This window comes from Chanos chanos, chromosome 16 (genome assembly GCF_902362185.1).
Source record: "Chanos chanos chromosome 16, fChaCha1.1, whole genome shotgun sequence".
Taxonomy (NCBI): Eukaryota; Metazoa; Chordata; class Actinopteri; order Gonorynchiformes; family Chanidae; genus Chanos; species Chanos chanos.
In genome coordinates, this window is record NC_044510.1 from 3828957 (window position 1) to 3851923 (window position 22967).

General features: G+C 42.8%; 1 protein-coding gene across 1 annotated transcript; it reads left to right on the forward strand.

The window, feature by feature from the left end:
* The first annotated feature begins 1420 nt into the window (after positions 1 to 1420).
* On the forward strand, positions 1421 to 21688 carry map4k6 (mitogen-activated protein kinase kinase kinase kinase 6). The gene is made up of 32 exons (XM_030793189.1): positions 1421 to 1522; positions 4184 to 4241; positions 5422 to 5512; positions 5771 to 5835; positions 6486 to 6541; positions 6881 to 6928; positions 7607 to 7649; positions 7868 to 7940; positions 8452 to 8583; positions 10779 to 10841; positions 11155 to 11236; positions 11339 to 11449; positions 11934 to 12009; positions 13146 to 13204; positions 13569 to 13615; positions 13977 to 14015; positions 14097 to 14130; positions 14457 to 14778; positions 15170 to 15285; positions 15373 to 15414; positions 15679 to 15763; positions 16285 to 16364; positions 17195 to 17255; positions 17875 to 17998; positions 18332 to 18390; positions 18703 to 18806; positions 19444 to 19618; positions 20101 to 20169; positions 20410 to 20496; positions 20845 to 20915; positions 21110 to 21165; positions 21501 to 21688. The coding sequence occupies exons 1-32, from the start codon at positions 1430 to 1432 to the stop codon at positions 21586 to 21588; spliced, it is 2709 nt and encodes a 902-aa protein (XP_030649049.1). The 5' UTR covers positions 1421 to 1429; the 3' UTR covers positions 21589 to 21688.
* The last annotated feature ends 1279 nt before the right edge of the window (positions 21689 to 22967 follow it).

Here is a 22967-nt window from a genome sequence, read left to right on the forward strand (position 1 = left end):
TTCAGGGCGAGAACCGCAATCAGTCGGGCCTGCGAAGAGTTTGACTGGCCACGAAGAGCTCTTCACAGTCCTGACCGCTGCTTTCACCCTGAAGTCCGTCTGAACTCTCAAAATACGGTCTAGTGAAGGAGTTACGGAAGTTTTACAGTCATGTGCGTTATCTGGCATGTGAAGTTAAATAAGAAACTACACATGATACCATACATGTAAACGACTAATAAAAATATATAATTAAGTTAAATTAGTTAAATAAAGGATTCCAGGCTCAATCCGCCGAGCAACACAAATTTCGTGAGTGTAATAGGCTATATGTCTCCATCTTCTGGTAGAATTAAGTAAATGCTTCTTTGTGGATCATTTATGCACAAATAAACCAAGAAATTGTTAGAAATCAATTCAAAATATATTTCGTAATTTGAAAATACACTATCATTGCTTTCTACAGAAATTAACGGATTTTGACGGCTCTTAATGCAAAATAATTTAGACACATCTGAATTTCTTTCCTTAGCAAAATCACTCTCTCCACCCTGCTGGTCCAGCCTTAGCGTCAGATTCAGGTTAATCAGTGTATCCTATTCACTCAGTTCCAATACGAGGGAAGTTCTTTATATTAGAGCAGTTTAAATGAATGGAAGGGAATAAACTTTCGTCGCCGGAGGTGTTGGGTGATGTCTTAATATAGGGTGACGTCCGTTGATCTCTCATCTTATTGGCTGTCATAACAGTTCATCGACCAACCTAAATTCCTCTGTACAGTTACGAACAAGGTGTCAAAAAAGCTGACTCCGCGTAGTGAGGGCTGGTACCAGCGTGTATTTCAAATAATCTCACGCAGGATATAAAGATCGTTGGATGCGTGGAACCAAAGAGAGAATTAATAAAAAGGGCGACGATTAAAAAAAAGTATTTAGACAATAACCAATAACGACAGCTCATACCGAGTCGTTCTTTGTGTCGCCAGCAATCCGTGGTTCTCAAGTGCATGTAAACAAAGAAAGAAAGAGTTGCATTCTGCAGCGTGGGAATTTTATATGTGTGTTTTATCTAAACGTGAAAAACTGATATTCGAAGGAACTTTCCAATCGTATGGTCGATACATTGTCTTTAAACTGTTTTCAGCCTGTACGCTACCTGTGCAATCTCAACATTTTAGAATATTTTTGTCGCATAGTAATTCACCGCGATACGTTCCCGCAAATTAACATCAATAGAGCGAAGATGAAGATCGTATCATCAGCTAATGAAGAGTGAGGCAGGCTATTCTGCCGCTGGGCAGTGTACTACGAAACTACGCCGCTATCATTGCTGCCATTTTAGCAGGCTGTTGCACTTGATTCGTTGTCGCTAAGGAAGTGCTGACATTTGGATAAGAATCAACCACAGTCTACACAGAAGCGTGAGAAACAAGATCCATGTATCGGCTGCTATGGATGCCATTGGAGTCTCTTATTCCAATCCACTGGATGATTACGAATTAATACATCGAATTGGGAGTGGTACTTATGGGGATGTTTTCAAGGTAAGCCTTTTTTTGTGTTGTATTCGTGCAATAACAATCACGACTCCCGTGTGCACTTAGCGAAACTTCCACATCACTCTGCATCACTATAGCTCTTGGTTGCAATTTGAATCAATTGTCCTTTTCTGTCCAAATACATGATTTATTTAAGTCAGTTGCAACGTTTTTAACAACATCGATACAGTGAAATACCATCAAGGCAGTTGCCTAAAAGGCATATATCTCTGTGTGATAAATAGACATTATAATACCATAAATCTGCGCGAAACATTTACAGTTCATGAATGTTCAAGTAAGAAGATAGGCTTACACCTGCATTCATTTGAAACCAAAGCAATCACCAGTCCCTCCTTTGATCTACCATTGTTACACAGCTATCTGTTTTTTACACATGAACTGTCAGACGGCAGGAAATTCATATTTGAACGAATTTGCTTTCAATGTTTCATTGTTTAATATTGATAAGTATTAACATAGAATGAACTGTTTCGAAAGACGTACATGTCCTTTACTGCGTGTCCTGCTTTCTGTTTTACTATAAAAAAAAACATCAAAAATCATCAGTACTCTCTCTCTCTCTCTCTGTGTGTGTGTGTGAGAGAGAGAGAGAGAGAGAGAGAGAGAGAGAACAGTGTGTGACTTGGGTTGAATCGTTCGTAACAGGAAAACCATAGGTGACATTGTGGGAAAGAATGTCAGCAGTATGCAAAACCTTCGTGATCTAAGGCTGCGCTTGAGGAAACAAACCGAAAAAAAAAACCTAATTATAAACACCGCGCAATATTTTCAATATGTTTCTTATACACTCACACCCAGTCCTGTTAGACTGGAGATGGTTTCATTAAAAATCTTTTCTCAGAAGCTTTTGTAAGGATTGTCAAGTGAATGCGTCGTGGAATCCAGACTGCTTAGCTTTGACAGAGGGTATTGTGTTTACTGTCTTTTTACGCATGACGGCGTGTCTTGGGAGGCTCTTTTTTTAAACTTCTAGTTCACACAGAGGCATGATACAGGATGTCATCTGGTATAACAGGAAGGAAAACAGGAAATGAGCAATGCCACTATTTCTTTTCTTCTTCTTCTCTCAAATTCACTTTTACTGTGAGCTGATCTGCCATTGGATAATGTTATCACTATGGTTACAGAGACAGAAAGTTCCTCATCCCTGAATGGACGCCATCTCCAGCTAGCAAGAAACGCTCTCAACGTACGGAACGTGACCATATGCATAAAAATTGGGTGCACTAGTCGTTGTGACGGAGTGGCTAACAAAGCAACACACAATCTTTGATATGCACTAAAAAGCAGTACTTTTTTGTCTGGCGAGTATCTTAGTTTGAAAACGACAGAGTTCTGTAGAAGCGTATGTAAGCTATTTAGAAAGCGATAACACACAGTGACCATGTGTTGTAGCCTAAATTGTACTTTAAGTAAGACTGCAGGAGTGAACCCGCTGCACCCTCTTTATAACGCCATTTAGTTGTTGAAAACATACTATATATTTGGCTCACTTGTTTTAAAGTTTACATATTGATACTTTTTTTTTTTACTATCATGGACCCGGAAACTGCACTAAACCTTCACATGGAAAGTAAAAGCAATGGAATACTCATAGTTACAAATGAAATGTCTTTATTTTTGAAGAAAATAATTATGTGTTATGCTACCTTTGGGTTAATAACTGGGGATTTTCTGCTTATCTCTGGTAGATGGCTGACAGGGTTGTGCTACACTCCTTCTTAAAGTACTGCAAAGATTTGTACAGAATTGGTGGCCATTCCCTTGTCTCAAGTTAACATTTTGTTTATTTCACATTAGGGTTGTATTTCGATATAATTCAAGAGTTAGTGTCCACAGAATGACTTAACACTCATCAATCTGCTAACCGTTCTCAGTTCAAATATACCACAAAGCCCTGAGGCATCCAGCCAAAAGACAGGCCACTGTCTACGGCAGGGTTTTTTCCTCCATGCAATGAATGAACTGAAGTTGCTGCTTTCTGATATAAAGACAATTTATTTCATGTTTTTTCATCTTGATACAAACTCTGTGACCTCTCTAGCACGTTATATAACAGACATAAGAGAAATGTGTAGATCCCCCCTGTGTTGCGGTTTCATATTGTGAATGTGTTAACGGTTTCAGGTACGAGCTAAACAATGCTGTAGTGAAGTCAGTTAGGCTACAGTAATTTCTCTCTGAGGTGGCAGTGCCCGCAACTTCCTCTGATTCGACATTCATAGTCTTTGCGTCTTCTCATTGGTCCTTTGAGTTCTTCTAACCTCACCACAGGAAGTGAAATGTGATGGTCACAACAAACAAGGCATGTTAGCAGTGCTGGAGACATACACAACTGTTGTTGCTCTGTCAAATTAAACACACAAGATGGTTAAAAAAAAACACTGTTGAAGGCATGTATCATAAACAATAAGTGCCAAATAATGTGATGACATCATGTGCTGGATTATTCATACATGATGGTGCCGCTGGGCCTGGAATTGAGCAGGAACCAGTGAAGAAAAAGCTATCTGTTATGTATAACTTATGGGATCTTGACAGAAATAATTAGCAGATGACTCAGTTTGATGGCATGTTGCTAAGTGTTTTCTTTATGTGTGTGCGTGTGTGCGTGCGTGCGTGTGTGTGTGTGTTTCTTTAAAGGCCCGAAACATCAAAACATCTATCATCTCTGCCATCAAAGTGGTTAAACTGGACCCAGGTACGTCTGCATTTGTACGACTGCGCTGACGATCCGTGCCGGTCTTTCATTGGCTCCTTTCTCTCCGTGTAATCTGTACATTATTATGTCTGAGTCACTGTGGACGTTGAAGTGATGGCAAAATGTTTTTACAAAGCAGCTTTCTTTTTACAGCTATAAAAAGAAATGTAATGTGAGCTTGTATTGTTGTTTAGACAGAAGCTGTATTTACCCACCCTGTCGGTGTTGAAACATATAGTAATTAAATGGCAGCATCTGAGTCATTAGAAACAGCAGGGAGGCAGGACCTATCACAGGTCTGCTAAAAATAACTTATAAATACAGCTATGCTTCTCAAAGTCTTCTTAGTTGTTCTAAGAGGTACATTTTGGAGAAATGTTGAAATTTCAAAAATGGGGTGAACTATTACAACAGTGTATTTTTTTTGCGGTAAATTTTATAACACTGTCATTTTAGGAAGGTTCCTTCTTTTCGTTATTATTAATTTATATCTGTTTCTATTTTAGACGTGCCTCTACTGTTATTATTTTAATTAGACTGTGCACTTACACAGCGTTCTGTCTGAACCAGAAACCTGAGGTTTTCTAAGAAAGGTGTCTGACTGGCCTTTAGAAACACTGTTGTTAGCCTTGGTCAGTCGCCTCGTTTTAGAACGTGAGAGGTACCATGTCTCTGTACCAGTGTTACAGTAATGCAGATTTCATTCTGTTTCACAATGGGTCGACACCCTAAAGTTTGATTCAGTTCAGTCAGATTACAATTGCATTTCAATGTAATGTTATTATTTTTTTTTCATGTTAGCTCTGCTGTCATTAACTGAAAGCATGGTACCTCACCAGGACCATGGCAAATCCCAGTCTGATTACTGATTTCTGAATTTGATTTGGATGATGGGGCAGGAGATGTTCAACATCAAGGCTAGTTTGGTGATCCGCCCCAGTTGCTGTGTATGACTTGATGATCTTTACCCAAATGAATGTCTTCATGTTTGAAGTATGTGACATGACGCTGAAAACTGTGTGGACCTCCAGAGTCCAGCTCGATAGGCAATCTAAGGCTCGCTCTCTTTCTCTCTCTCTCTCTCTCTCTCTCTCTCTCTCTCCCTCCCTCCATCTCTCTCTCTCTCTCTCTCTCCCTCCTGCTCTCTCTCTTCTGCCCTCTCTCTCTCTCTCTCTCTCAGGTGATGATGTGTCATGCATTCAGCAGGAGATAACTATGATGAAGGATTGCACGCATAAAAATATCGTTGCGTATTTCGGCAGCTACCTCAGGTTAGCTACACCCTCAGACACTCCATCAAATTCGAACAGTAAATCCGTTAAAGCAGACGCCACAGAGCTGTTACGCTGAAGTGAGGTGCTATAACTGTTAGAGGTACTGCTCGAAAATTCACCGGCGTCACTTTCGATGTTGAGAGGAGCACATAACAGTGAAATTGAAAAAGAGATGTGTGGGGTTTGCAAATACAAGTGAAATTTCTTTTATTCTGTTTATTCACATCCTCTTTTTTTTTTTTTTTTTATTAACAGAAACAACAAGTTATGGATCTGCATGGAGTACTGCGGAGGTGGTTCCCTGCAAGACATCTATCACGGTACAGTCATCTTTCCCCTCTTTATTTTGACTTGACTTCAGTCGACTTCAGCAGTTTGGTGAAGGTGCTGATGGATTTATTGTACTGCGCGAAGGGGACACAATAGGATGGGAGGATTCACCTTTAGAACAGTAATGACCACCCATCCTGCTGGGAAGGCCCCGACTTCTAGAAGTTTCCGACATCGTTCTTTTTCTCTCCTAGTCACCACCTAGAGTCAGAGGTAGCGTGAGAGAGTGGTAGGGGATGCAGGCGTGTTTGTTTTGGTTGCCGTGGTGTCCAGCTGTGTGTGTGAGTGTGTGTGTGTGATTTTTCATTCTTTCGTAAAAGATTAACGTCCTTGAAAAGGTGACCTAATATCCTCTCCCTTTTTTTAAATTTGTTTTTTTGACAAAAACATAGAGCCTTAGTCTGCCTTGACCCTAAACGTGTAAATTAGATTCAAATTGCCTGGTCAATGAACATGTGTAAATAGGAAGGGCCCCAGTCAGTCTAACAGTTATGAATTGATTCTTTTAGACATAAACATTGTCTTAACCTTTGACCCTCATCAGAGTGCTTGTGTTTTTGTATGTTCTCATTCAGAGATAGCCCTGACTGTGTCTGAATGAATGAACTGTTTTTGTTTTTGTTTTTGTTTGTGTTTACAGTCACAGGACCACTAAAAGAGAGACAGATCGCTTACGTGTGCAGAGAGACGCTGCAGGTAACGGCAGTTTAAACACTGTCGTATTTAACTTTAATATCAAAGGGTTTTTTTTTTTTTAGTCTGTCTTTCCAACGTATTCCTATACTCCACCGCGCACACATTTAAAGCTCTGAAATCTTTTCTCTCCTGAGGCCAGGTGCATGCTGGTCTAGTGTCAGAAGGTTTATTAGGGTCTTGTCTACCTTGTTTGAAAAGACTTTTGTTTTTTACATCGTACTTCCTCTTCTGTTCATCGGGGTTTCTTTCTTTTTTTTTTTTTTTTTCACAAGTTGTAGTCTGTTGCACTCCAACGTTTAAATTTTCTGTTGACATGCTTGTGTTATGTTGTGTTCACAGGGGTTACATCATCTCCACGAGACTGGGAAAATGCACAGAGATATTAAAGTAATGCACCCACCACCGATGTCCTATTTCCACTCACAGGAATAAACAACAGTTCCTCCCATTATCTCACTGTAATGATGAATACTGTCCTCATGATGAATGTTTGGCACTTTTACATGTGCCCGATTCCTTTCACAGAGCGTTTGCTCTGTGTGAGTGTGTGTGTGTGTGTGTGAGAGAGAGAGAGAAGGAAAGAGAGTGCATGTGTGTGAGTGTGTGTGTGTGTGTGAGAGAGAGAGAAGGAGAGGGAGTGCATGTGTGTGTGCATGTGTGTGCGTGCGCGCGCGTGTGTGTGTGTGTGTGTGTGTGTGTGTGAGAGAGAGAAGGAGAGGGAGTGCATGTCTGTATATTTATGTATGTGTGTGTGTGTGTGTGCGTGTGTGTGAGTGTGAGAGAGAGAGAAGGAGAGGGAGTACATGTGTGTGTGTTTGTGTGTGTGTTTGTGTGTGTGTTTGTGCGTGTGTGTGTGCGTGTGTGCGTGCATGTGTGCGTGTGTGTGTGCGTGTGTGTGTGTGCGTGTGTGTGTGTGCGTGTGTGTGCGTGTGTGTGTGTGCGCGCGCGTGTGTGTGTGTGTGTGTGTGTGTGTGTGTATGAGGAGGAGAGAGAAGGGGGGGGGGGGTATTTGCCCTAACACAGGCCATAGTCTGTTCTCATTGTGCCAGTTCTGCTTGTCCACAGGGAGCCAACATCCTACTGACGGAGCGAGGAGACGTCAAACTGGGTCAGTAAGGATTTAACTCTCACTCTCTTTCTCGCTCTCTCTCTCACACTCTCTTTCTCTCTCTCTCTCTCACACTCTCTTTCTCTCTCTCTCTTTCTCTCTCTCTCTCTCTCAGACTCGTTCATACCACACACACACACACACACACATTCTTACTCTCACATACACATTCCTCAAATCTTTTGTGAACTAATTGCCGCTCTTTTGTCCTCGTTCAGCGGATTTTGGCGTGGCAGCCGAGATTAATGCTTCGGTAGCGAAGAGGAAGTCTTTCATCGGAACACCTTACTGGTAAATGATTCCCAGCAGAAGTGAAAAGTTACCTGTCAGTCACATCAAACAATGAGAGCTTGTTTTTCTGCATCTTATCTACTCTCAACTCTCTCACACATCAGCGTGTCTGAAATATTTTTCTGCCTTTTGTTTCGCTCACTGAAGTGGTTCATTACAAAAAACAATTAAAGGGAAGAATTTATTTTGATTAAAGAGTAGAATTTTTCCTTTGGCTTCAGTCCAACTTTTAATAAGCTTGTTTCTGTGGGGAAATTAGAAGCCAGTTCTGTGAGTTGTCATTCTTAAGTTCCTACAGGGCTGAATTCCTCAAACTGTATATGTGGCCTCTCAACGAAACAGCCTCTGTTTTGGTTAGAGGCAACGGCAATAATCAAATGAAAAGTTTACGGAGTGGTCAGGAAGCTGCAGCATCTAACACTCGGCCAGAGGCACATCAGATTTCACTGTTTCCTCCCGGTGGAGTTTTCCTCAGCGTTGTCGTGTGTTGTGTGTTGCTTTGTGTGTTCAGGATGGCACCGGAGGTGGCAGCAGTGGAGAAGAAGGGAGGGTACAACCAGTTATGTGATATTTGGGCAGTGGGCATCACCGCCATCGAGCTGGCCGAGCTCCAGCCGCCCATGTTTGACCTGCACCCCATGAGGTTAGAGGTCAAATCATACCTACACTTACACGTACACACATACACACACAAACACACACACGTTCATACATACTTACATACACATACATGCACACGGTATAGACATGCTTAGACATCACAGATAAACTGATCAGACATAAAACACACAGTACCAGAGCAAATAATTATTAAGTAGAAGGTCACCACCACTCACTGATAAATAGACACAGGACATGTATACACTAACACACACACTCACACTACACAGGACATGTATACACTAACACACACACTCACACTACACAGGACGTGTATACACTAACACACACACTCACACTACACAGGACGTGTATACACTAACACACACACTCACACTATGCAGGACATGTATAAACTAACACACACACTCATGCTACACAGGACGTGTATACACTAACACACACACTCGCACTACAGAGGACATGTATAAACTAACACACACACTCGCACTACACAGGACATGTATAAACTAACACACACACTCACACTACACAGGACATGTATAAACTAACACACACACTCATGCTACACAGGACGTGTATACACTAACACACACACTCGCACTACAGAGGACATGTATAAACTAACACACACACTCACACTACACAGGACATGTATAAACTAACACACACACTCATGCTACACAGGACGTGTATACACTAACACACACACTCGCACTACAGAGGACATGTATAAACTAACACACACACTCACACTACACAGGACATGTATAAACTAACACACACACTCACACTACACAGGACTTGTAACTTCACACAGCCAACCCCCCCAATACTTCCACAGGCTTACCTCATGTTTACACAGCCACCATGTAGAGGAGGAGAATGTTAGTTTTCCCTCCCACACTCTCTTTTTCCTGACTCTAAACTGTCTTAAGCTCAGGAAATGGACATCCTGCACAATGGCTGAAAAATTGTCCAAGTTTCAGGCCCTATGTAGGATCAGCGTTTACTAGGCGAGTTGAATCCCCGTTGACATCTAAGTGAATTCAGTTACCTTAAAGTAACATTTCACATTTCAGAGCGTATCCACAGTGTGCAGTGAGCACAGATCTGTCAGATAGAGTTTCAGCTCAACACACAGTCTCATCTCTCAGCTCAACACACAGTCTCATCCCTCAGCTCAACACACAGTCTCATCTCTCAGCTCAACACACAGTGACTCATCTCTCAGCTCAACACAGTCTCATCTCTCAGCTCAACACACAGTCTCATCTCACAGCTCAACACACAGTCTCATCTCTCAGCTCAACACACAGTGACTCATCTCTCAGCTCAACACACAGTCTCATCTCTCAGCTCAACACACAGTCTCATCTCTCAGATCAACACACAGTCTCATCTCACAGCTCAACACACAGTCTCATCTCTCAGCTCAACACACAGTCTCATCTCTCAGCTCAACACACAGTCTCATCCCTCACCTCAACACACAGTCTCATCTCTCTCAGCTCAACACACAGTGACTCATCTCTCAGCTCAACACACAGTCTCATCCCTCAGCTCAACACACAGTCTCATCTCTCTCAGATCAACACACAGTCTCATCTCTCAGATCAACACACAGTCTCATCTCTCAGCTCAACACACAGTCTCATCTCTCAGCTCAACACACAGTCTCATCTCTCAGCTCAACACACAGTCTCATCCCTCAGCTCAACACACAGTCTCATCTCTCTCAGCTCAACACACAGTCTCATCTCTCAGCTCAACACACAGTCTCATCTCTCAGATCAACACACAGTCTCATCTCACAGCTCAACACACAGTCTCATCTCTCAGCTCAACACACAGTCTCATCTCTCAGCTCAACACACAGTCTCATCCCTCAGCTCAACACACAGTCTCATCTCTCTCAGCTCAACACACAGTGACTCATCTCTCAGCTCAACACACAGTCTCATCTCTCTCAGCTCAACACACAGTGACTCATCTCTCAGCTCAACACACAGTCTCATCTCTCAGCTCAACACACAGTCTCATCTCTCAGCTCAACACACAGTCTCATCTCTCAGCTCAACACACAGTGACTCATCTCTCAGCTCAACACACAGTCTCATCTCACAGCTCAACACACAGTCTCATCTCTCAGCTCAACACACAGTCTCATCTCTCAGCTCAACACACAGTGACTCATCTCTGCTTCTCTTCCCCCAGAGCCTTAGTCCTCATGTCCAAGAGCAGCTTCCAGCCGCCCAAACTAAAGGAAAAGAGCAAATGGTAATGCTGCTAAATCTCCCTCTCTCTTTCTCTCTCTCTCTGTCTTTCTCTCTCTCTCTCTTTCTCTCTCTCTCTCTCTCTCCCTCTCTGTCTCTCTCTCTCTCTCTCTCTCTCTCTCTCTCCCTCTCTGTCTCTCTCTCTTTCCCTCTCTCTCTCTCTCTCTCCCTCTCTGTCTCTCTCTCTCTTTCCCTCTCTCTCTCTCTCTGTCTCTCTCTCTCTCCCTCTCTCTGATTTTTTTCACTCTGTAGAACATAGAGCATGAAGGGTATTGAGTCTGTGTTTTTTTGTTTGTTTGTTTGTTTTTTATCGACAGGTCGTCAGATTTTCACAACTTCATCAAATTGTCACTGACCAAGAATCCTCGCAAGCGACCAACGGCGGAGAAGCTCTTACAGGTGCCGTTCTCCTCCGCCTCACATCGCTAGGACGAGACTGTCGACCTTTCCCCCGTTCACTTTCTTAAGCTCACCTTTGACCTTTGACCCTTTACCCCTCAGCACGCGTTCGTGACCCCGCTGTTGACCCGCAACCTGATGATTGAGCTGCTGGACGCCGCGACCAACCCTGACCTCCAGCAGTCTCAGACCATGGATGACAGCGACCTGGATGTGAGTGGCCCCAGCTCAGGCCGAACCAGACGGGTCTCTGTCCCGCCGTTCCCGACTGCCACGCCCGTCTCTGCCTCGTACCTGTGTTTCGTAGCTAATGTAGCTAATGCTAATGTTTAGGGAGTCCACTCTGACTTGTGAATAAGGGAGTCAGGAAACAAAAGAGGGGGGGAAATGTGTGTTGTGATGGTGTTTATCATTCATATGTATCTGAGCCTGGTCTGATGCCTCAATGAATTTGTCCACACAACATTCATCTGTTTCTCCCCTTCTGTTCTGGTTGAATCTGTCCACAGGCCCTCATTCTGTTCTTTCGCTTTTTTTTCTCTTTGTCCTCCTGCTCCTGCAGAGTATTGTAGTCTCCCCTAGAATGTCCCCTCCCCTCTGGCTTCTGTGAATTTTCATATTAGTGTGTATGAACTGAGAGTGGCTAAAGTGTTACATGTGTCTATATATATGTGTGTGTGTGTGTGTGTGTCTACAGACATGCAGTGCTTTTCCTGATAAGATCCAGTCGCTGGGAAAACTGGCAGTGCAGAGGACTCCGTCGGAGGAGAACTGTGAGTATCCGTGGTCAACCTTTAAATCATCGTGGTCTCATTATGAATATGACACACACTGTGTGACAGATTGAAGTTTTCTCTGTGCCAGAGTGTTCCAGACCTTTCCGCTGGAATATTGCCTGACCGTGGAAAAAAAAAAAAAAAAAGAATGTTGTGGAAAATTCTTAGTTATCAGCGCCGGCCGTCTGGTCGCGGGTTTGACGTGCGCTGAAGATTAGCCGGTGTTTTTATGGCCCCGCAAACTGGGATTATTTAGTGCAGTTAAAACGTGTGATTGGGGGGGGGGGGGGCACATTCCAGTCTAGAGATGGAGAAATCATTTGTGTTTCAGACAGATCTATGTGCCCTGACTGAAGCTAAATCCTCTCAGAGTCAGCTCTAAACGTGTACTGAATGAGTGAAATACTCTGAGGGTTGGTTTGGTCAGTCTGTTTGATGGGTGTTGGTTGGTGCTGAGGAGCGTTGAGGAAGGTGGTGTGAGTCAGTGAGAAGTTACCCGGCGGCGGTTGGTTGACATTACGCCATACAAGGGGCACGGTGCCAAGGCCAAAGAGAGACAGCGATATGTATTGTTAGCTAGTGCCCACATTAATAGTGTGAATGGAGGCACTGTTTAGTTCGTGATGCATGTTTGTGCGTGTGTGTATGTGTGTGTGTGTGTGAGTTAAAGAGCAAAAAGAGGATTCATAAGAAAATTCCTGATGTGACTGAAAAAAAGTAGTTGGGTAGAAAAATGACATAGTAAGTGGTGTATAACCTTCGCATTTTTTGGTGTCGGAGGGAGGGGGCAGTCGTTTTCAGGCATGTTCTCTGAACAAGTGAAAAACCCCATTGTAGACGGAGAGAGCTGAGGGTGCAGAACAGAAGTGTCAGTCATTGTATGACTGTGCTGCATTGTGCTCCACAGTGAGAGATGTGCGTTGATGCTGAAACAAACTTGAGACACAACAATCAATTAGTCATTATTTCAGGAGTATCACAAGCCTGTGGTGTATGTGTATGTGAGTGTGTATGTGAGTGTGTATGTGTATGTGAATGTGTATGTGAGTGTGTATGTGAGTGTCTATATGTATATTGCCTGTGTGTAAGTGTGCGTGCATGCATGTGGGTTCAATGGATTCTGTGTCTTCCAGTTGATCACGTGAAGTTTGGACCACCCATGAGGAAGGAGACGGAGCCCTGCTCTGATCTGGTGAGAATGACGTAAAAGCCCGGGTTCTGTCGCCCAGAACAGTCTCCTGTCCTCTGCACCCTTTCCTCCACTTACACTGATCTGGGTCAAGATGACCGGACGGACAGTTTAAATATAGTGCCTACCTCTTTGCTTTTGCACACCCAAACTTTATGTTGACCCTGTATTTCAGAGACGAGGAAAAAGACATGACCCCGTTTCCAGCGTGTGCTGAAGCAGAGAGACAATCTTAAACGCCTAACAACAGACTCTGCTTTCGTTCAGTTGTAACACTGTAACTGTGATAGAGTAGCACAAAAAAGTCATTATCTGAATGGAATGATGTACAAAAATGTTAAATATTTTTATCTGTGTTCTTCATCAGGGATCCTATGATGAATGGAGCAGCATTGGTGACGAGAGAAATTCCCCGTAAGCAAAAAAAAAAAAAAAAGCATTACTTTATTAGCTGGTGACAGTTGAAGATTACAGTCTTCAGTTAAATGGCTGAGTCAAACTGCCATTCGAGGTCTGTGGAATGTGCAGAACTAAAAGAACAGCGGTGTTCTGGAATTCTGGGACTTGATGGAATTTAGAGGACGTCTGATACTTGAACACTGTTCAATTGTTCACCTTTGACGGCTACATTTTATTAACCGCTAATTTCCCAGTTGGCGCAAGTTTGACCGCACGATTTAAATGGAGGCCGATAAAGATGTCAGACTCTAGAGTGATGTTTTTTGGTTGAGTGTCCACAGAGCTACAGTTTGACTTGTTTTTTTTGTTGCTTTAGGAGCCTGCTGGAGTGTGTGGAAGAGGCTTTGCTTGAGAGGTGAGGCCAAACCGCCGTCTGTCTCTCTGTGTGTTACACCAGACGCTGTATGAATGTAAACACATATTTCCTCTGCTTTAGGAGCCTGACTATGAAGAGGGTGCCTTCGGCTGAGGTAGGAGGCAAAGGGGAGAGTCTCTGGGCTCGATTCTGTTACCACGAAGTCTCAGGTCCTGTTTCAAGGACGGAATGCAGATTTCGGCTGTCTGAACCAAAAAAAAACAACAACAAAAAGTCCCGACTCGATGTCACTGTTCTTTCATGGTGTTATGGGCGCTCTCGTTCGCCCATAGAAATCCAGCCAGTTAGGATTTAGGATTGCATGTGCAGTTGGATAGTTCTAGGCAGCCCTTTGTTTGATGTCTTTCACGGTCATCTCTGAGATGGGGTGTTGAAACCTGCTGTGTGTGTGCGTGTTTTTTTTTTTGTGTGTGTGTGCAGGATTGTCTGACGGATGAGGACAAATACAGCACAGTGAAGCGGATGGTCAGCTCCCCCTCTGCGGCCTCGATGTCTTCCGCCGCTGCCAGCTCCGCCGATCAGGACAGGAACCATCTCGTGTCTGGCAAAGATTCCACCCCTCTCATTGGCTCCTCCCTCTCTAATCTAGCCACAACCCCCTCCTCCCAAAACGAGTCAGCGTTGCCGGTTGGCTCCACGCTCTCGGAACTCTCCATCTTCTCCAACTCCGCCATCTTCTCTGACTCCTCCCTCTTCAATGATTCGTCCAGTCTGGGCTCGCTCTGCTCCACCCCCACTGAAGGTAAAATGCCTGCAGTGGTTACGCTACATTACATTACACTGGCACCGCATGACTGTCCAAATGACCGTGAACGCATTTCAAACTCAAGTAGACTTCTCAATTGACTCATCCATCCTCACGTCACATAGTGGCCAGAGAAAAGCCTTTACTGTAGTAAGCAATTCTCATTCACATTTTAAGTTTTACTCTATTGAATTATTTACAAGGCATTGTATTCTCTAAAAAGTTTACACTTCAGAGTTTTTGCCTTTCTGAGCCACAATTATATAAAAGTCGCGTTAGCTTTATTGGGCCACAGTTACAGCTAGAGCCACCAACCCCACTACACTACCACACTGATACTCGCACCACAGCATCCATGGCTAGGAGTGTTGTGTTTTTATGCCTGTAGAGGGCGCTGTTCCTGAGCGGACAGCAGGTGGAGGGTCAGGCCGAGATGTCTCCTCACCTTGCCAGCCGCCTCTTTCTCCAGAGTGGAGCACGCTGAGGAGAAAACCAGAGGACTCGGTCAGTAACCGTGGCAACATGACAACACGTGTCGCACTTCACGTATCGCTCGTACCGTGTCTGATTTGTTTGTTACCCGTTTTTCAGAGAGCCGACGTTCACGGTCTTCCTCCGACACCCCACGTGCACGTGAGTACAAGCTCCAAAAACAAACAAACAAACCACCCCTCCAACACCCCACATGCACATGAGTACAAGCTCAGAACACGCTCCAAAAACAAACAAACAAACAAACCACCCCTCCAACACCCCACATGCACATGAGTACAAGCTCAGAACACGCTCCAAAAACAAACAAACAAACAAACACCCCACCCCCCACCCCACCCCTCCGTCCCAGAAACATAACAAGTTCACAAAGCAAGAACTGAGCTTTCTGTTTATCCGTTTCAGATGGGAGCTTGTTTTTCAAAGGTGTTCAACGGCTGTCCCTTAAAAATTCACTGTGCAGCCACGTGGGTTCTGCCCAAGACTAGAGGTACGAAACACAGCTCCTCTGTTTACAGCCTAATCACCCTCATACATATTCATTACTCTCGAATCTGATTCGCTGATCAACCCCATGTGTAGTCAGAGCTTTTTGATCCTCTGGTCTCTTATCGCCCTTTTACATATTCATGAGCTTCTGATCTTACCCTCTGATCACCCTCACATATATATGTTTTTAGATTTGTTTGATCTACCCATTTAGAAGAGGGGCTTGTGGTTCTAGCTTACAAACTAAAGAACTGTTTCTGAGTTCCGGTCTTGGGGACTTTTTTTTTTCCCGTTCTGATCCAGCACCGATATACCAGACTCGACTTGTAAACTAATTACCACCAAGGCCTTTTTAAAGCTAAAACACTAAACTAGGGCAGACCAGACAGGACAAAAACGCTGGGGGATGTTGGGTTGGGTTGGGCTGGAGAGAGAGAGAGAGAGAGAGCTTGAGATGATTCTTAGACTGGTGTAGAGTGTGGGGATATGGCCAGAGACCCATCTGAACCTGTCGTCCCACAGACCAGTACCTGATCCTGGGCGCTGAGGAGGGGATCTACACACTCAACCTCAACGAGCTTCATGAGGACACGATGGAGAAGGTTTGTGTGTATTCTTTAACGATACAGACAGTAAAAAAACAAACCAGCACATACGTGCGTATGCACGGAATAATTGCGCAGACATGTTCTATCTGTCACGCATGCTTTTAAAAGCGAGTCAGTCTTTGGAGCTGTAAGGATAAAGTGTCACTGTTTAAACCGAGGGTGTGGCATTCCCTAAGGAAGACGTTCTGTGCTTCAATGTGTTCTCGCACATTTACACATTCGTGTGGTTTATGCCATCTGTCCTTCAGGTTGGTAGTGAAGTGAAGTTAACGCGTGAACAGTCACTAACATGGTTACAATCATGCTAAGCTGCGCGACGACCGTGTTTTGATGTTTCTGACATGGTCAGAGTAGGGTTCTTCCGCCATAGTCCAGAACCCCATTGTGCCAGCGTTGCCTTCCTGTTTACTGTGGCTTAGATAGCAAAGCTCTTAGCATCAGCACGCTAAGTATCCTCAAAACCTTATGTTACAATCCTGGCTTTTCAACTGAAAATACTAGCGGTGGAGTGCGTTTCACTGGCACAGAGGACAAATAAAACAATGATTCCCACAGGGCTCTCTGCATATTATTCTATTACAAAGGCACATATACACATAACCCTGATTTCTGGGCATTTCCTGTTTTACTTTTTCAATACACACCCTAAAAAAAAACAAAACAAAAAACACTGTATTGATATTCACAAAGATGGTTAACGAGTCGAGTCTTTGTATGTGGTCACGATCAATTTGTGATGATTAGCCATGCTACTGATAGATATGTTTCTTTTTGCTAGCTGGTGATAGCTATTTTTTAATGGTCATTTCTGTTATGTTTTGCAGTTAATTGCCCAGAGATGTACCTGGTTATATGTGATGAATAATGTCCTGATGTCCATCTCTGGTAAGACTGCACTAACTGACTTTTAGTCAAGTTCTGAACCTCTTAGTTGTTTTGTTTAACGATGGTCAAACTTTTACTGCAGTTTAAAACCTACCCAGATTAAATAAAGTATAAACTGTAGCCAAAACGGGCTGACAGCCACTGCCTTCGGAAAAGCATTAAAAACTGGCTGGACAATCACAAATCTAGAAATTTCTCACAGAAGCCATAAACAAGGTCTGCTTCAGCTGTGTTGTGGTTCAATAGGTTTGGCTAATAAACTGGCAGCGCTAACTGGCATAGACGTCCGTTTTTCCAAAAATGAAGCTGTCACAAGTTTTTGAATAACAAGTGCACTGGTTAGGGTGTATTTTGTTGAAAAACACATGACCAGTAAGATGAACCTTAATTCACTCTAAACTATCATTCATAACTTATATCTTTCAGCTGGTTAGCAATGAAACATGTAGCCCAGGTTACTGTCTCATTTGGGAAAACAGCACTTAGCTGACTGTGCTGTACCGTCTGTGTGACTGAATTCAGGAAATGATTAACTGAAGAGAAATTTTCCCACTGTTCTCTCTAAGTCTGTATCCTTCATTCACTGCTTGTCTGTCTTTTTGTTTTTCCTGCCGTGAAGGGAAGTCATCCCAGTTATATTCTCATAATCTCATTGCACACTTTGATGAGCGTAGAAACCTGCAGAGGAGGCAGAGTCAACTGTCAATCAACGCTCATCGCCTGAGTACAAGAATCAACTCAAGGTTAGAGATGTCCCAGACAGACTTGAGACCAAACATAGATCCCTTGGCCAGCAGCATGGTTTCAGTGGTTTATCTGACTGTATTTTAGATGTTTATATGTTTTTTAAGAATCTATACATTACATCATTTTAGCTGTAGGCTATTGTTTCCTGCCAAATATGGTGCATTGGTCTTAAATCCATAACACATTATATGGATTCTGTGAATGTTTTACCATTATCAGCATATGGTAACCTGAAACATAGAACATTATGTTTATTTACATACATATAACATTTACATATTTACAATGCATATTTTACATGTTTTTAAAAGATTTTTTTCTTTTTGCAGGAAATATGCAATGTCTGTGAAAATCTCTGACACTAAAGGTTGCCGAAAATGTAGAGTTGGTAAGAAACACTGGAATCTAATAGTAGAGACAGTGAAAGAGTTTAATGTAGAGTTGGTAAGAAACACTGGAATCTAATCGTAGAAACAGTGAAAGAGTTTAATGTAGAGTTGGTAAGAAACACTGGAATCTAATAGTAGAAGCAGTGGAAGAGTGGAGAAGTGAAATAATGGAGTCTTCAGTAGATTAACTTGACTACCACAGTAGACTAATGACCTTTTAAAAACAGCACTGAGGTACACTGGTTGGCCCGTACTGACACTCTCTCTCTCTCTCTCTCTCTCTCTCTTTCTCTCTCTTTTTTTTCCCCCAGTACGTAACCCATACACAGACAACACGTTTCTGTGTGCTGCTGTTCCAACCGGTCTGATCGTACTCATGTGGTACGAGCCGCTGCAGAAGTTCATGCAGCTAAAGGTTGGATTCTCATTTTGGCGTTCTGACAAATCACACTAGCTTCCCGTTTTTGTTTTGACGTCAGTGCACTGAGTTCAACACGGAGCCAGTTTCCAAATCCGTATCGGCACTCTTTTCCACACCAACGAGTCGCGTCTGCGTCTGCGTGTGTGTGTGTGTGTGTTTGGACTGAAGATTTGAAGATGAGGACAACTGCACCCCTGTTTGCTGTCTCTTTCTATATTTATTCTCTTATTTCCTTCCTCAGTTGTACCCCGCCCTGTCCTCTCTCTCTCTCTCTCTCTTTTCACTTTATGTTTCCTTCCTTCCTTTCATCCACCCTGCCGCTTCACTCGTTTATCACTTACAGTGTTTTCTGAACATCAACAGTAATATTATTGCACCAAGGAGACAGATCATTGGTTAAAAGACAGATACTGAAAGTGACTGGACTGCACCACTAATGATCTCAGTTGTGACAGCTGTAGACGTTTGGGGTCATGAAGCAACATGACAATATTTTCTTTTTCTTTTCTCGTTCATGTTTTCTTATTTTTTTATTACTTTACTGGGAACTGATAGACATACAAAGAAACTGAATCCCTCTTTCTCTCCCTCTCTCTCTCCCTCTCTCTCTCTCTCTCTCTCTCTCTGTTAGTATGTAGCAGTGAGTTTGCCGGAGTCCCTGCCGATCTTTGAGCTGTTGGTGACGGAGAGAGATGAGCTGCCTCTGGTGTGTGTTGGTGTGAGCAAACGGTCGGGTGCAGGGGACAACGCTGACCAGCTGAACTTTGACCTCATCCTTCTGAATGACACACCCAGAGTGCAGTCAGGTACACACGCGTAATCTGCACATGTACATGCTTGCACACACAACCTGCTGTAAGACAACATATGCACACAGACACACACACACACACACACACACACAGAGGCACACCCGAACACGCAGAGTCTGTCACTGTTCTCACACAGCCTCCCATATAACAGCATAGACACACATATACATCTACACATATTTTCACATCACATATAAGAACATAGACACACATATACATCTACACATATTTTCACATCACATATAACAGCATAGACACACATATACATCTACACATTTTTTCACATCACATATAACAGCATAGACACACATATACATCTACACATATTTTCACATCACATATACACATATTTTCACAGCTCTTGCAAAGCAAACACCAACTCTGACACAGGCTTATTTTGATAGCATTGTTTTCCATGACATTAGATGACGCAGTGGAAAATATGTCTCTGTCTTCTGGCCTGGTTCTCTTCACAGCTGCTGAGTCTGTAACAGTGCAGCAGATTACCCAGCTGGACAGAGACACTGTCCTGATCATTTTACAGAGTGAGTGACATTCAGTCAGTCAGAAAATCAGTGTCAACTGTCTCCTCACTCTGGGGTTATTTGCCTTTTGTGATATTCATAATATTTATACTCTGAGCCGTTGAATACAGAGTATATGTGTTAAATATTTTAATAAAGTAAACTAGATCATTTTAAAATAGAAAGTCTTATCAGTGGTAGATGAAGAGGTGAATTAAGGCTAATCAAATATCAATTCTTTGGTTTCTGTTCTCTGCTCAGACGCTGTGAAAGTTGTTGACATGCAGGGATGTCCAAGCAAAGGGATGACCTCTGACCTGACCTTTGACTTTACTATTGAGACTCTAGGTAAGAGAACATGATGGCATTTTGTAAAGCAGTCCTCTATTGGGATATAATCCCTTTTTTATTTTATGTATGTGTGTATTTATGTATTTGTAAGTATGTATTTAGGAGCTAATGCTCAAAGAGATAAAAGCAGTTAAATAATTAATCTAATAAAACATCATCCTCTCTATTAGTCAAAATGCTTTGTGCCACCCATGCTAAATCTTTTCAATATTAATCTTTTGTGAACATCATCCTGTAAAAGTTGTGCTAATGAATGTGTGTGTTGTTTTTTCTCTGGTGTGAGAAATGGTTGCTCACACACTTGCTGTGTGTGTGTTGAGGGTAAGTCTCTTTCTCTCTGTACAGTGTGTTTACAGGACAGTGTCCTGGCTTTCTGGAAACATGGACTGCGGGGGCGGAGCCTTCAGAGCGATGAGGTACCTGTCAATCAAAATAGTTGCCTAGGCGACACTGTTACACAACTGTCACTGAGGACCAGAGGCGTAATCAGAAGGACACATATCACTTAAAATTCTTCGTAGTGTTTTTATTCTTTGTATTGACTGTAGGATTTCTTTACGCTGTGTTTGAGTGCTTTAGGGTCTTGAACACTCTGTGTTGTTTCTCACAGGTGACACAAGAGATCACAGATGAAAGCAGAGTTTTCCGGGTGCTTGGGACAAATAGGTAAGTTTCAGCTCAGTTACGGAGGCATGACACACAGCACCAAAAAAACATAGACACTTATAATTAGAACCTGCTTAACCAACAAAATGGCCAGTGATTGGTCAAAGCATTGTTAAGCACCAATCATTGGATGTGTTATTTAGTTTTATATGGCTGACAAGAGAAGTGGACTGGATTTTTAAAAGCTTTAATTCTTTTTTTTTTAAATGTCTCACACTGAAGTTTGAACTGCTCAGTTCTGATACAGTGACTGAACTGAGGGCTCTTACAGTACATGCCTTGTACAAAACTAAAACAAAATATTGACGTGTTTTTAATGACTTTTCTCGTTACAGGGATATTATCCTACAGAGCACGCCGACAGATAACCCCACAGCTTTCAGTAACCTGTACATCCTAACAGGACACGAGAGCAGTTACTGAGATGCTGCACAGACAGGCAGAGGGAAAACAGGGTCCCGGGATGGCCAGAATACTTCCGGGTCAACGCCGCGACTCTGTCGTCCGGGGCGAACGGTGTGACCTCTGACCCGGAGGTCTGGAGATGTGATGGAGAAACTGAATCCCTGAAGGTGGAGGACACTCACTAGTGCTCACGCATCCAACCGAGCTGGCCACGCCCACAGAGGAGTGAAAGAGAGAGCGCTACGTCACGTGTAGTAATGCAGAACTGAAAGAGTTCCTCACAGCAATTGCAGACGGTGGGACGAAGACAGATAGCATGACTGTCAGATCACTCATACTGTACTACAGAGAGAGAGAGAGAGAGAATATAAAATCCTGTAGGACTTGCCTGATAAAGCAAAGATGAAACTAAATCAAAAGAAAAAGACTAGCCACTGTGTAGTCTGAGGACATGTCTCTGGGCCATAAAGCTGTCTTCAGTTTTAGACGTGTGTTATGTTAACAGCAGTATTCTCCGAGGTCACAGAGTTTCTCTGGGGGTGTTTTGTTTTAGTTTTTGTTTTATTTTTGGAGGGGGCAGGGGCTGAGTTTCTTTTTTGAAGGCAGAACCACTTTCTATGAAATCAGCTTTGTGGTCACATCCATGTTTTGTATGTACACATGAATGTACAGAAATGAACAGAGTTTCTCAAAGAAATGATCACATTGCTCTTAAACACAGAGTGGACAGGACTGTAATACTGTGTGTTACAGATTCTCAACAGGAAATGGAAATATAAAAATCTCAAGGACAGTTCCCGGGGATTTGTAAACGAATGAATAAAGTCTGTGTTGTTTAAAAAAAAGTTGTGACATGTTTATTTTGAACCCTTTCTGGTTTGAAATTTTATGACCATTTTTGTATTTCAACAAATTCTGAATGTTTATACAAGTTTTGGATGTTGATGTTAAAATACGTTCAAAATATTGCTGAGCTTAATGTGAAAGTTTTATTTTCAAATCAGGGTGCAAGCGAGAGGTTCGTTTAAACGTACATTTTCATTTTAAGGTTGTGGTTAAACTATTGCGTTTTCAGCCATTGGGGGCAGTGTTTCAAATTTCTCCAACAAGCACTCTTGAAGTTTTGTCTTGTCTCGTCCTTTACTGTCAGGAAGTTATTTACGTGGTAACTAGAAATCAAATATGTTCGAATATTCTCAACAGTAGGTTGAGAAAAACGTGTTTTCCGTCAGTATAAGAAAGATCTCCGATTATATTAGCCACTGCGCAAAAGCGTAATTAAATGTAGAAATGCCGCAGAGGGCAACTTGGGAAATTGTGCAACAACGTGAAGGGTCTAAGTCAACGTCGAATTTGTACAGACGGATTAGAAAGTTACGGATATCACCTCTAAGTAA

Excerpts from the sequence above, each read along its gene's own strand:
- map4k6 (XM_030793189.1), top strand. The coding sequence starts at position 1,430 with ATGGATGCCATTGGAGTCTCTTATTCCAATCCACTGGATGATTACGAA. Across the intron at positions 15,286-15,372 it reads GGAGAAAACCAGAGGACTCG|AGAGCCGACGTTCACGGTCT; the intron begins GTCAGTAACCGT and ends CCCGTTTTTCAG. Across the intron at positions 18,807-19,443 it reads AGAAGTTCATGCAGCTAAAG|TATGTAGCAGTGAGTTTGCC; the intron begins GTTGGATTCTCA and ends TCTCTCTGTTAG.